We start from the raw sequence: 13,616 nt of genomic DNA, 5'->3' as shown, positions 1-13,616 counted from the left end.
TCGTGGTACATGGATATGATTCATTCATTTTTAGTCAGAAATCTCGAATTGAAATCTTGAAAACAGAAAAAATCATGATAGAAAACGCTTTCCCTTTTAACGAATCATACACAATGTGAACTCTAATCAATCAAAAATTCAAAGCGAGTATCGGATATCAAGTGAGTAAGAGAAAAAACTTTAGGCTTTCAATAGGGAAAGTTTTAAAGCTCCTTTTATTTGGTTTCCTACCCAGAAGTATCCGAAGCCTGCATTGGAACTCCGACTAAATTCGGATCACGAATTGTAGGGCCCATTTGGGAGTAGCACTCCCAATATGATTTTCTCCATATCTAGCGATCGAATCTGAACGTCTGGTTAAGGGTGAAACAATTTCACCACTACATCACATCCCATATTGGCAAAGTTTTAAAGCTCCTAGTTGTAAGAAAAGTATAAATGAATCTAACAAACACTATTAATCACTTGTCAGGATAACATATGCTTGTGTTTGACCAGTCTTTATGTTTCTTTTTTATTCACCTTGGCTGCTAAATGGGGGCTGCTAAGGACCAGTACAAAGTAATATCTTGGGACTTGTTAAATTCCCATTCTCTATGGTAACAACTACTAACAATAACTTCACTTTTCTCCCTGTCTTAAGACCAGTACAAAGTAACACATCTTGATACCTTTTTTTTTGTTTTTTTCATTTGATGTACGATATCTGCTTTGTGATCTCGATTAATTCAATCCACATTTTTGATAGCTAAGGGGTGGTTCTATTCTATCAAGAAAATAATTCTTTGTAAGTGAGATATATTGACAATGAATGCTATCAACAAGCAAAATTAAAACAAGGTAGGCTATTTCACTTACTCAAGGGTCAATCAGTGTCGAAAAGGACCACAAGAATCGCGGTCCCTGCCTGTTAATCGATAATAATAAACGTAAAGCTGATATTCACCTACAAGAATACAGATTTCAGATCATCTGCAAACACTTAGATATGATTAATCTGTAAATGATACAGATACTCAGACGAAATGTACAACAGTCTGCTAGTTATATATTAAATGTACATACATACTTCAATCAAAATGCAGGTCATGATAAATTATAATGATACATCGATGTAACACTCGTATTAAATAAGTGGTATTTATTTCTTCGTCAAATGGTTCACAAGGAAGAATTTCTTCTATTAGAAGAATGGTTTATCGCGTTGGGAAGGAACAAAGGAAAATGCTAACTCAGGGTCTCTAAGATAGCTTTATTCTACATCTATGTTGCTCAGACTTGGTAAAAAATAACGCCAGTGTGTGTCAAACCCTACAAAAGTTGTGCGTTTGGAGGATCTGACACTGGTGTGTCAAACATTTTTGGATGATCCGAGCAACATAGTACTACGTATACCCTTCTGAACGGGTATGTACCTTAACAAAAAAATTGAGGAATCCCATGTTCTTGCATTATTCCTTTTAACAGTTGGGAACAGGGCAATGCCATGAGTTTTCTCAATCTGGCTCCCTGCTCCTTTAATAGACTTGCAAGTTTCATGCAAAAAAATTGAGCTGCGTATTTTTAATTCAAAGAAAGTCCGGCTGGCCTGTGGATGTTAAGCAACGATGCCACATGCGGCTGTTAGGGTCCACGATCTTGGGTTGAGCAATGACTTCTGGAATTGGAAAGTACACATAATGAGTATTGCATATACCAACTGTGATCCCGCTATATCCAGCAAATGCACCATGAACCTATCAAACAACCGAGCATTGGTTAAATTTTCGAATAACTCAACAACAGAAAGCAATTTGTCTTTTGTAAAACAACAAACATCAAGAAAGTCTTTTCATAAGTATTAAGTGAGGTTGAGGGACTTACAGCATTTTGACCTAGTACAGTACAGAGAATTCCATCTGATGCATTTGCACGGCATGCACGGATCATGTAGGTAGGATCAATGTATTTAACATCAGTTGTAACCCCAATCTCCTTGAAGTACTTTTTGATCTATAAGAAAGCAAGCACACCATCGTAACTTTTCTCGATAAATAGGAGGAGGAATGTGCACATGCATGGTCACTTCTCAAATTGATCAACAGGGCATTATATAGCTTTCCCTCAATAGTCAGAGGAGAAAGCATAAAGATGGAGAAGACGGAAACTGGAAACAAAGTGAACTACGAACAAATGATTGTGTAACGCTCATATTGGACAAAGATACAAGGGGACCTTACAAGTGATTCAATTAAGTTGCTTAAACGTTTTTCTTTTCTTCTGTTTTGATAAATTAGTAGCTTTAACTTCTTAAATATGATGAAAATTAAGAAGAGTATCGAAGCTCCTTAAAACCAAGGTGTACGCAACTCGCATGTACATGTAAAACTAGTCAACAAATATCTAGTAACAATCCCATAAATGTGTAGCTTGCCATCCACAAACCTGTTGTTGTATATGAACACCAATATCTCCAAGTACAGCATTTCCAGATGCATCCTTTGCATTGGTTTTCTCGAGGAAATCCTACATGAAGGTTTAGTAAGATAGCAATTAAATAATATAAAAATCCAGAAGTATTTCTTCTGTTTTCATTGCTCGAATCAACTATAAATGACAAAACGGTGACAAACTTGGAAACATCTAAATGATTGTTTACAACTTTAAGTAAAGAGTAAAGAAAAATCCGTATGCTGTGGTTCTCCAGTAGATAATATATCAAACGCCGATGGTCTGTAATTTTCACCCTTCCTAGTACAATTCTTCATTTTCGGTAGTAATTAATAGTTTTTTCGATCTTTTTGGACTGTTAGATATATAACAAATATTACTTATTTTATGTCTCATTGCAACAGAGACAAGAAAATACAGTAGAACTAACCTGCCCGGCCCCCTCTGCTACACAAATCACAGCTGATCCCTTTGTCTCAAGCAGATATTTTAGATGCTGCAACACACCATGAGGCCCATGCAGATTAAACGGCACCTGAGATCAAATCGACATGATCTTATTGAGAAGGCCTTAAACATAACCAGTTATATGCCAACTGATCGAGATTAGACTAACCTCTGGAATCAAGCATATGTCTATCTGTCCACTAGCTAGTGATGCATGCATAGCTATAAAACCACTGCTACGACCCATCAACTTCACAATTCCGATACCATGATATGCACTATGTGCCTACAGTAAATAGATTTCAGGGAAGAGTTATGGTCCATGATTGCTTCAGTGACTGCAACGTAAATGAGTAATCTTTTTGTACAGATACTGTGAGATACCTTCTGGAGGAGTAAACTTTGAAATACTTAAGCGGAAAGACGCAAGGGGATGCAAAACTTATAGCAGGACTGTAAAGTAGTACCTCAATATAAGCAGAATTAATGGCTCTCTGTGCTTCTTCAACAGCAGTATCAAAACCAAATGTTTTGTCCATAAGCATAATATCATTGTCTATAGTTTTTGGCACACCAACTACAGCTACCTGCATACGTCTTCTACGGCACTGCACATCAAGTACACAAAAGAAAGTTATATTTCCTAAGTGACATCATTACTTCAAGGTTATACCATTGGAGACTACTGAGTTTTCGTCTACACGCCCATTCCTGGTTAAGATTAACATAATCCAACTTAACAGATATAGAGGCCACAATCGACAACCTCATCATGAATTGCGTTTGCGCCAGCATGTGTACCATTTCCACCGATCACAAAGAGCATGTTTATTCCTCTTTCCTGAAATTAAGACGGAGTGAATCGTAGATAAAGCCAGCATGATAATTCTGGTGCAAGTAAACTATAGAGCCAGTCAAGAACCTGAATGCAATCCACAATGTCGGAAACTTTAGGTCCTCCACGTGATACGCCTAGCAAGCTTCCACCGGAAAGATGAACATTTTGAACCACTTTCCTGGATAACTGGTAACGAAACATACAACGACTTATCGCTAAATATTAATTCTGTTAAGAAGTATATTTTTCCTAAAAATCAAGACTTTATCCATAATAATTCATGAAAGATTTAAGTCTTTTGCGCTAAACTCTAACCAATACGAGGAGAATCTGCATAGGGAGTAATAAGAAGCAACTTACTGGCATTTCAGCTAAATCATCGCTTGAAAACCCACGGTACCCAAATGGAATTCCCACAATTTGCTTCACACCGTATATCTCAAGGGTGATAACTATCTGCAATCATTAGAAATAAATAGACAATACATCAATGTTGTACATTGAAATAACATGACTGAATTCTACAAAAAGAAGAACACGCAAAAGAACAAAGTATATGTTAAGACCTGTCGAATAACGTCATTAAGACCTGGGCATAGTCCACCACAGGTTATGATTGCTGCTTTCACCTCCTCTGGTTTGAAATATATTTTCTCTCGAGGACCAGCACGATGAACCCTAAACAAGATCAATGACATATTTACAACCTCTAAGGGCAACAAGCTACAAATTTCGAACTAAATTCCTTTATTAAAATCATTTAATCTCGCGCCAGAGTTGAAAATTCTTGGCAAGACTGTAAAACCTCTACAAGTTGATGTTCAATATATCTAAAGACACAATCACTTTCAAGAAGTTAACAAACTCTATTGTTCTGTAAGATTTTATTTTATAAGTAGACATTAAAAACTTTCCGGAGAATTCAATAAAGCCTAATATTTTCTTTTTTGCTTAAAGGATTCTTAGCTCCTTAGTTTTGATAAGAGAAAAGATCCTTAGTATCAGAATGATCGAAGCACAGGTGCAGCTTAGCATTGAGGCTGTGTAGTATGGGCCATATTTACATAAATCATTGCCATGTAACTTGTTCCTACAGAAAATTATAAAGAAGCTTACCATTGCTCTACCCATGTACAATCGGGATCAATGCACTCAGCACCAGCAGAAGTCGGAGAGGAATAATTAATAGTCTGAAAAATAACAGAACTTTGCATGAATGGATTGGCAGGAAATAACTAAAATGCAAGAAAAGAAAAACATGTGTTTGTTTATTTTTTTGAGAAAAAATAAATGTGCTTGTTTATTCATACACAGAGAGTGTTCTGTTTGCTCTTTCGCGACAAAGAATCATCTTGCTACCATAAGGTGCATTGACTCTCAAAGTCAAGTATACAAACAAATTATTGTTTCTCCAGCTTATGTTGTGGCCCCATCTATCCTCACTAAAGAATGTACTCTGAGCTCCGAATCAAAGGGAAACATAGGAAAATGTACTTGCAACTCCAAAATTGGAATTTTGGCTTATGAACTTTCTTCTCTCAATCAAAACTCGTCCATACGAGACATGGAACTCTATTCTGCCTAGAAAGTTTGAAATTGCCATCTATAGAAGATTTCATTTTAACGACTACTATGCGTCAACGCCAAGCTAGTTGGGGATTGCTGCTCCAAAACAATACCTGACTTATTTATCTAATTCAATAGAGAAAAAGGGTTCATAATCCTAGAAGCAAAATTCTCAATATTTACCAAGTTAAACATTACATAAAACCTTAACTAATAAAGAGCGAAACTTTTCCACATCTATCTAGATTGAAGAAATTCCCAAGTATTTGAGATTTCACTGCTGAACGGTACGCATATCTGACAATACATAAAATAAGCTTTATAACGATTCTGAACGAATCCTTTACCCGCAAATCATGTGGGAGTGCAAACTCAAGTGAGAATCTTATTATGTTTTTAGAAGTGAACTTAGTCCATTTGGACATCGAATTCACCAAAAAGTTGCCTTTTGCCACTATAATCAACTGGCAACGGGCAATCAGTGTGTGACAAGCTACGCTAAATTATAAGGAAATAAAGCTTACTTTAAGAAGTACTCTGTCATTGTTATTGATGTATCCGTGCCATTCTTCATCTGAAGGATATCCTTGTGCAAAATCCTCAGTGACTGGAGTTCTGTAACACAATTGTTGCACTAAAGTTAGTAATGTGAGGAATCGATGTTGATTATCATCGAGGTATCTCTTGGCTACCACATTCTTTATCATTTTAAAATTAGATATAATTCCAATTTTCAACTCAACTAGAGTAGCAAACAACTTACCATTATTCTCAATTCTACAAACAAACCAAGCCATTTATACGCCATTTCAATGAAGAAAAATGAGAAAAGATAAATAAGATAACAGAGGTATCGACAATTCACAATAGCAAAATTATAAAAGAAGAAATTGCACAAAAAAAAAATCAATTTTATTGAAAATATGTTCAATTTAACCTTAAAGTTTGTTTTTTTTTTTTTTAATTTTCTGAAAATTCAAATCCATGCATATGACATTTGTTCTAAAAAAGCTCAATACTCCCCTGTCCCAAAATAAGTGTCACTTGAGCCAAAAATTAAAAGTGGAATTCAAGACCGTATGTCAATCTATGCGACACTTTTTTTTTAGTCCGTAACAAAATAATGCATTTTTCTATGTTTGGAAACAATTTAACGTATGCTTTTCTTTTATTCTGTACCAAACCAATGCACGTTTCTATATTCAAAAACAATTTAACTTTAAAATTACTGTTTTACCCCTAATGAAATTATTTATAACGACGCAAATGATCAAGGAATATTTTAAACTACAAATTTCAAGTTTTTACTTTCTTTCCAGCGACAAATCAAAGGGTGTCACATAAATTGACACCGAGTAAATATGTTTTACCAACTATGCTCTTGTATAACTTTCTTCTACTTAATACTCCTCAATTATCGAGAAACATCTAATAAACCGAGGTAATTTAGTAAACTACACCTTCGATATATTATTTTTAGCGTGAAATGAGCTAAGATGATATTTATTATGGAACGACGAATACAATAAACAGTAAAATTAGATAAATTAAAACAGAGTGTTATGTGTAAAATACCTCATTTTGAGACAAAAAGTGGAAGGATACGAAACGGCGTCGGGAAATACATCAGTAATGTGAGGAATATTGAAACGAGCTTCGAATTCTCTCTCATACTTCACTTTCCAATCCGGATCGCTGAAATTGATGTTGTTAGGGACGACGAAATTACTTGATTGAGCTGCAACTCTCATTCTCATTTTCCGGCGAGCTACCGGCGGCATCTTAATCGACTTGACGGAGCTGATGAGTAGCTCATTTTCGCCGGAAATAGTCGTCGACGGTCGAATCGGAGTTGATCCGATCGCCGGCGAAAGCGACTCCATTTGTCAAAGTAAAATGTGTAGAAGTTGGAAGAATAATGTAGAAAAAGTTTCTGCTTGTTTTTGTATAAACAGAGGGGACAAAAAAAGGAAAAAAAGAAAGTTAAACAATGATTTTCCCCTTTATTTTTGGAATATATTTCCATTTTTGAGTGTAGTTTAATACTAAGTTTATAGCCTTCCAAAAAGTGGTTTTTTAAGTGGCTTTTCGGTGAACGAGTTGAGGGAAGGGAGACTGAAATGTTTAAACATGTGAAGAGGAGATTTACGAATGTTTTAGTAAGGAGGTGTGAGAGGTGAATATTTTGGGGTCGAAGAGAGGTAGAGGTAGGTTGAAGAAGTATTGGAGAAAGGTAAGGTGTGAGAGGTTGAATATTTTGGGGTCGAAGAGAGGTAGAGATAGGTGGAAGAAATATTGGAGAAAAGTGATTAGACAGAACATGAGGTTAGCTAGGAGGGTATGAAGGCCAACAAATAAGTGTAGAAGGTTAGTAGGTAGTTGAGAGATGTCGTATTTTTTTTATTTTTTTTATGTATTTGGTTTGGTAGTAATATAGAGTACCGTGTCAAGTGTAGTATTAGCCTATTCATGTAATCAGTGGATTTTGATATTTGACGTCATATGTGGTTTACTATGTTTAGGTGACTACGCCTTATTGTTGTTAGGGTACCTTGCATATATGTTACACATTGCTTATGCTATTAGTTGTCATATTTTTCTCCACTATCGTTTTTTTTTTAATTACTATTTTGATTTGTTTAAGTCAAGGATCCTTCGAAAATAACCTCACCTTAAAGAAATAATAGTAAGACTTGCGTGTAATCTATCCTCACATTAATGATGTTTTTTATGATATCGCGACAAAAAGACAAACAATATTATTAGAGATCGATTTAAGATTTAAAGGTTGAAGGTGCATCATTATCTTCAACCTTTTAGGGCTTGTTTAGCAAGACACATGAGATTTTGAATTTGAGTACAATTGTGAGTAGTTATACCGTTGTGACACTTAGGTATAATTACATCATCAAACCGCGACTTTCTTCATTCACTTTTACTAGTCATGTTTCACTTTTCGAGAGTCAAACTGTATGAACATTGATTAACATTTTATAATGTATTTTTTTCCTTCATATTAATATGAGAATGGATTGCAGCTTATAATATTATTCATATAGTATTCAAACATCTAATTTTTAAATAAATCTAATTCAATTTAACTTTGAACATTAGTCAAATTGACTCTAGCAAAGCGAAACATAACAAGTAAAAGTGAATGGAGAGAGTAGTTAATATGATAAAAGATGTATATATGTAAATATATAAGTGCCTCAAGATGTTCTATGCATTGTTAAACTACTAATTTAAGTTCATCAATGCAAAACAACTCAAACCAGAAACATAATCCGTTGTTGCCAAGAAATCTGAGTTGGTATAAATAAACCTTCAGAATCTTCTGCAATGGCAACCAGATGTATGAAGGTGACATTTTTGGCATCGCGAAGCACGCCATCATCTCATAAAACACGCCTCACAGGACCTGCAATGTGTGTGCTTGTAGGGCGTCTTGCAGGCACTTCACAGCACCAGTGTAATTTAGAAATCCCATAAACCAAAATTCATGGTTGTCAATAGAGATAACTTGGATGTACTTTTCTAACGAATTGGTTATGCTCAACGAAGGATAAATTGCTTTAAGCTGATGCAACGGGATAATTACCTGCTCATATCAATAGTAACAAACGGAAATGTTAAAAGACGGTTCCTCAAATGACAATGTATGTAATGAATGATGCATAAGTATCCAAAAAGAACAAGAAATCAGATCTACGAGTAAGTAAAACAGGTAGGAAGGTATTGTCATTTGCCAAGAGAGGAAGTGGAAGTGACTTAGGAACTTCCTTTTGAGTAGAGGTAAAAATGCAAATGAGCAGTTTATAAGGAATGAGTTACATTTGAAGCAAACGATTGAACATCTTTAGGAATCTAAAGTAAATAACCGCGGGAGACTGATAAATAAACAGAGATGTACCTTGTAATAGCTCCATTCAGTCTTGTTTTCGTTTGTGTAGGGAAGGGGGTTATCGCTACAAAATGCAAGCTTTGCAGTAGATAAATATAACACTCCCATTACTGGTCCAGCTGAGGTCGATAAATAACATGCAAATGAATTCCGAAGTTGCTCCTCAGGATCTGCCTCAAATGTTTGGCGGAATATCTTGTCATAACCACCTTCAGCTAGAACCTTTGTTCCCTGAGCAATTCTTCCTAAGGCAGCATCAGCAATACTAGGGCTCGTTTTCACTATACAAGTCAACGAAAGAAAATTAAAGTTATTGCATCTGCAAAGGTAGGGGGGTAAGGTCTACGTACATCCCATCGTCCCAGACAATGGCCATGGGAGTTAGCACTTCTAATTCTCATAATTCCTTGAATACAATGTCCATGTACGCAAAAGAGAAACCGGGAAAAGCTCAAAATAAAATTAAAGAAGAAGAAGAAGAAGCCTTACAGTGTTGCCATGTATTGCCAGCAATATCCTCTGCCTTCTTTGTTGCTTCACCAACCTTCTTTCCCCATCTACCAAGTACATCTTTGACACTCTCCATTTTATCTAACAGACGAAAATTATATCCTCACAGTTAGTGGCAGATGCAGTCGGTGACGGAGCCAGAAATTTTATCAAGGTGATTAAAAAATATGAAGAAGTAAATACATGAAGAAGTCAAGCCGCACCCTTACTGCTAGGGTTGGGCTCGACCTCCAAACTGTACGCGGGACGGGTTTTTGCCTCACACAGCTTGAGCCGAAGATTGAAAAGTTTAGAAGAGATAGGGAAACCTAGCAGCTGCCAGTCGGGGCGGGGTTAAGTTTGCTTCTTCACAAGCCTATCCTCAAAAAAACGACTCTACAGCCCTAGAGTTTCGCGTTCTTTCTATTCCATCCCATTCTATTTTAGGATAAGCAGCTAATGCTAAAATAATAAGTGAAGTAGTAGTTGTCTGACCAATGGCTAGGACACTAGATCGCCCGTGCCTGCTCATTTTGTCTCGCCCTAAATGGAATGACTCTCTCAGTTATGCTGCGCCCCGACCCGAGCCCCTATGTCCGCTTTTCTCCTCCCGCAACCCAATAAGTTGGCAAAGCCAATACAACGTACTATATATAATTTTAACCTTGCTTATGATGCAACAAATAGACATGGAGTTCATTTGAACTCTATCTACTTTTTAACGCGCAACATAAATTTATGTATAAAAATTCACTAAGATAGCAACAAATAGTAGGTATCAACCCATTGCTTTAAAAAACTTAAAAAGATTGAACTCATAAAATTTAAATCTTCGACCTGTTCTCAATATGTATAATTCATTTACGTGTATGTATACGTGTATATATATATAGAGAGAGAGAGTGTGTGAAAAAGATACTAACTTTTGATATTGACGGAAGCAGAATTGTTGGCCGGAGCCGGAGAATGAGCTAAGTAAGGATTCGATCCCTGGTTACCGGTTTTTCTCTGCACCGACGACTCCGTCACCAATTCCTGGCTCCAATGCACCGATTTCTTCGATTTATTCAAACCGTTCGCCGATTTGATACCTTCATTTTCGATTTTACCAATTTGATTCTCATTTACAGAGGCAATTGTAATAGTATAGTCCTGTTGCACACATTGCGGATCCGGTTTCGGACCTTGATCCGGATTCACACCGGAGCTGCTCTTATGCTCCGCCGGCGTCGCCGCCGCTGCGTTCTCTTCCCCACCACCGGCGTTTGGCTGTTTCGTCATCTTCGCCAACGAGAGAAAAAGATGTAGAAGTGTCTACAATGCGAATTACTCTCTACTGTGATAAGGCGGCGAGTCGGAACCTTTGGCCGGTTGTGGAATTTTCCGATTAGGTTCCGATCAAGCCGGGAGAAAGAAAGAGAGAGACCGGCGATTTAACGCGGGAAGATACTATACGAGGGTCCGTATTCGGACGTCTGATTTGTCAAAAGCCTAATTTTCTCTTTTATGTATTTGTATTTTTTTTTAAATCTAGTTTCTAAAAACGTGTGTTTGTGCATTTATCTTAAAATATTTAATACAATATTTTTATTACAAATGATACATACATATTATTAAACTTCGGCTATGCTATAAAATAAAGGGAGGAAAGTCAAAACACACATAAAGTAACCATTTATAAGTTGAGGTTAGAAAATCTTACAAATTTGATGTTATTTAAGTGATATACTTAACTTTAAAGATAAAGATTTACTATAATAAAAGTATTTATCTCCTAAGTTAACCATCATACCTGAAAAATAAAAACTAAACTGTTATCTATATTGAATCGCATCATGATCAATCCAAATATGATTTAAAGTTGCAAAACCTTGCTTCGACTCAAACACATAAGTATTAAAAAAGTAAAAAAGAAAAAGAAAAAAGAAAGACGAATAAATGATAAGTGCTTATAAAAATTGTGGAGAAGAAAACTTAAGAACTCATCAATATTTTTACTAAATGAATAGTAGAAAAAAGTTATTTATAATGAGATGTTAACAGTAATAGAATAAATTCAATTTATTGCGCGATATTTTAATTTGTAGAAAAGACTCAATTTATCATGAGATATTTAAACAAAAATATTGTAGAAATGAGTTTGAGGACGCTTGTATCACATTGAATATAAATGGACCCTTGAATAAACTGCATATTAAAAAAAATACAAACGATATTATTAAGATAAATGCAGATTAGACAATATTATCGAGGAATGATCTCATCCAATGAAACCTATAAATAATAGCACATATAATATATAAATTCTTGCATTATATTATTGTATGAAAGAATGAAAATATGTATAGGAGTACCTTTAGTATTGTGTGTGTTACGCTTAAGGCTGGGCACCGGAACGGGTTGTACCGGTACCATTCCGGTCCGTTCCGGTCCGGTAGTATTCGGGACGGGATGGGATACATTGAACCGGTACATGGAACGGAACGGTACCATGATTTGGTACCGGTATACCGGTACCGGTTCATCCCGGTTCATTCCGGTTCCGTTCCGGTCCGGTCCGGTCCCGGTAAATCATTTTTAATTAAAATAAAAAATAATATTTTTGTCATTATTTACTTTTATTAGCATTTCTTTTTTGTTTATTTAATTTTTTTTAAATTACAAACTTAAGTTATTTAACTTACAAATTATAAGTATAACTTAATAACTTATAAACTTCAAAAGATTCAAATCTTTAAAACTTATAACATAACTACATAAGCTCAAAAACTAAAAAAAAACTTTATTAAACTTAACTTACAACTTATATATGTAAAAATTAAAAAAAAAAATCTTTAAAATAAACTTAAGTAAAATTATTATAAATTTTAAAACTTAAATACTATAAACTAATATAACTTAGAAAAATAAAAAAAACATTCGAATTTTCGTAATTTAAAATTACTCAAAAAAATAATTATTTTTTGAAATAGCTATATGTGCCATCCCGTTTATCCCGTTCCGTTCCGTTCCGGTCCATTCCGGTCCGTCCCGGTTCTATCCCGGTATATAGTGGGACGGGACGGAACTGAGCCTCCATCCCGGTAATTCCGGTCCGGTTCATCCCGGTACCGGTCAACAACCAGGTCAAACCGTCCCGTTCCGGTCCGGTACCGGTTCATTCCGGTCCGGTACCGGTTCGTTCCGGTCCGGTGGTCCCATTCCGGTCCGGTGCCCAGTCTACTTACGCTTCTATTAGTCGAAAAGTCAGAAATTTTATTTAAAATATTTAAAGTATAAAATAATAAATACGTTAAAAAAAAGCTAAGAAAATTTTACATTTTACTACCTGCATACATAATTCAATTTTTTTACGAAAAAATTCAAATGAGCCCACTTGCATTCACTTAACTCCGTCCCAACTTCTATCAATAGTGAATAGAAGGCCAAAATCAGAATCTTAGTGGCTTTGTTAATCTTCACTACAATTTCACATTTTTGATTGCCAAGGCTAAAAAGGACAAAAAATAATAATAATTAGTATTATCTTCCTTGCGTGCTTTTAATTCAAAAGGAAGGATATACGTTAAAATAAAAAGTTTCCAAACGATCCCACTCTATCAAAAACCTTTTCACCCTTTTTAACGTTTCACAAAAGTTATTATTTTACGTTTAGCTAGCATGAAAAAGGTTATTCCTACTAGAAATAGTAGAATTATTTTAAAGTATTACAACATAAACAATTATATATGTAATGAAGGACAAACCCTTTCCTCAAAAATTAAAAATTGCAACTACGAAAATCACAACACAAATAAAAATAACAATTAAGAAAAGACTTGAACGAGACGGAGCAAGACAGGACAAAATTAATTTTGCTAGAAATTGAATAGGCCAAGGCAGGTGGTGAATTTTGGAAACAGAAGTTTTGATAATATTGAAAGAAACAATAGTAATATCTTC

At 35.4% G+C, this 13,616-nt stretch overlaps 2 protein-coding genes across 2 annotated transcripts; both read right to left on the bottom strand.

The window, feature by feature from the left end:
• Positions 1 to 1,115: 1,115 nt before the first annotated feature.
• LOC125837180 (ATP-dependent 6-phosphofructokinase 5, chloroplastic) lies at positions 1,116 to 7,222 on the bottom strand. Its single transcript, XM_049516327.1, has 13 exons — positions 6,857 to 7,222; positions 5,806 to 5,896; positions 4,832 to 4,905; positions 4,282 to 4,393; positions 4,076 to 4,171; positions 3,800 to 3,901; positions 3,644 to 3,718; positions 3,345 to 3,485; positions 3,047 to 3,163; positions 2,861 to 2,965; positions 2,425 to 2,505; positions 1,864 to 1,992; positions 1,116 to 1,736 (listed from the first exon to the last, which is right to left on the bottom strand). The coding sequence occupies exons 1-13, from the start codon at positions 7,162 to 7,164 to the stop codon at positions 1,569 to 1,571; spliced, it is 1,599 nt and encodes a 532-aa protein (XP_049372284.1). The 5' UTR covers positions 7,165 to 7,222; the 3' UTR covers positions 1,116 to 1,568.
• Positions 7,223 to 8,449: 1,227 nt separating this feature from the next.
• Positions 8,450 to 11,140, bottom strand: LOC125837202 (GLABRA2 expression modulator-like). Its single transcript, XM_049516352.1, has 4 exons — positions 10,598 to 11,140; positions 9,675 to 9,776; positions 9,195 to 9,466; positions 8,450 to 8,882 (listed from the first exon to the last, which is right to left on the bottom strand). Exons 1-4 carry the CDS (start codon positions 10,953 to 10,955, stop codon positions 8,694 to 8,696), a joined length of 921 nt encoding a protein of 306 aa, XP_049372309.1. The 5' UTR covers positions 10,956 to 11,140; the 3' UTR covers positions 8,450 to 8,693.
• Between the last annotated feature and the right edge of the window lie 2,476 nt (positions 11,141 to 13,616).

Source organism: Solanum verrucosum, unplaced genomic scaffold (genome assembly GCF_900185275.1).
Source record: "Solanum verrucosum unplaced genomic scaffold, falcon-dt-bn FXZP01000165.1, whole genome shotgun sequence".
Classification (NCBI taxonomy): domain Eukaryota; kingdom Viridiplantae; phylum Streptophyta; class Magnoliopsida; order Solanales; family Solanaceae; genus Solanum; species Solanum verrucosum.
The sequence above is the reverse complement of the archived record's forward strand: the minus strand, read 5'-3'. Positions and strand labels throughout refer to the sequence as shown.

Excerpts from the sequence above, each read along its gene's own strand:
- LOC125837202 (XM_049516352.1), bottom strand. The coding sequence starts at position 10,955 with ATGACGAAACAGCCAAACGCCGGTGGTGGGGAAGAGAACGCAGCGGCG. Across the intron at positions 9,467-9,674 it reads TGGCAATACATGGCAACACT|TGAAAACGAGCCCTAGTATT; the intron begins GTAAGGCTTCTT and ends TGACTTGTATAG. Across the intron at positions 8,883-9,194 it reads CTGAATGGAGCTATTACAAG|GTAATTATCCCGTTGCATCA; the intron begins GTACATCTCTGT and ends TGATATGAGCAG.
- LOC125837180 (XM_049516327.1), bottom strand. The coding sequence starts at position 7,164 with ATGGAGTCGCTTTCGCCGGCGATCGGATCAACTCCGATTCGACCGTCG. Across the intron at positions 3,164-3,344 it reads TTAATTCTGCTTATATTGAG|GCACATAGTGCATATCATGG; the intron begins GTACTACTTTAC and ends TATTTACTGTAG. Across the intron at positions 2,966-3,046 it reads ACATATGCTTGATTCCAGAG|GTGCCGTTTAATCTGCATGG; the intron begins GTTAGTCTAATC and ends ATTTGATCTCAG.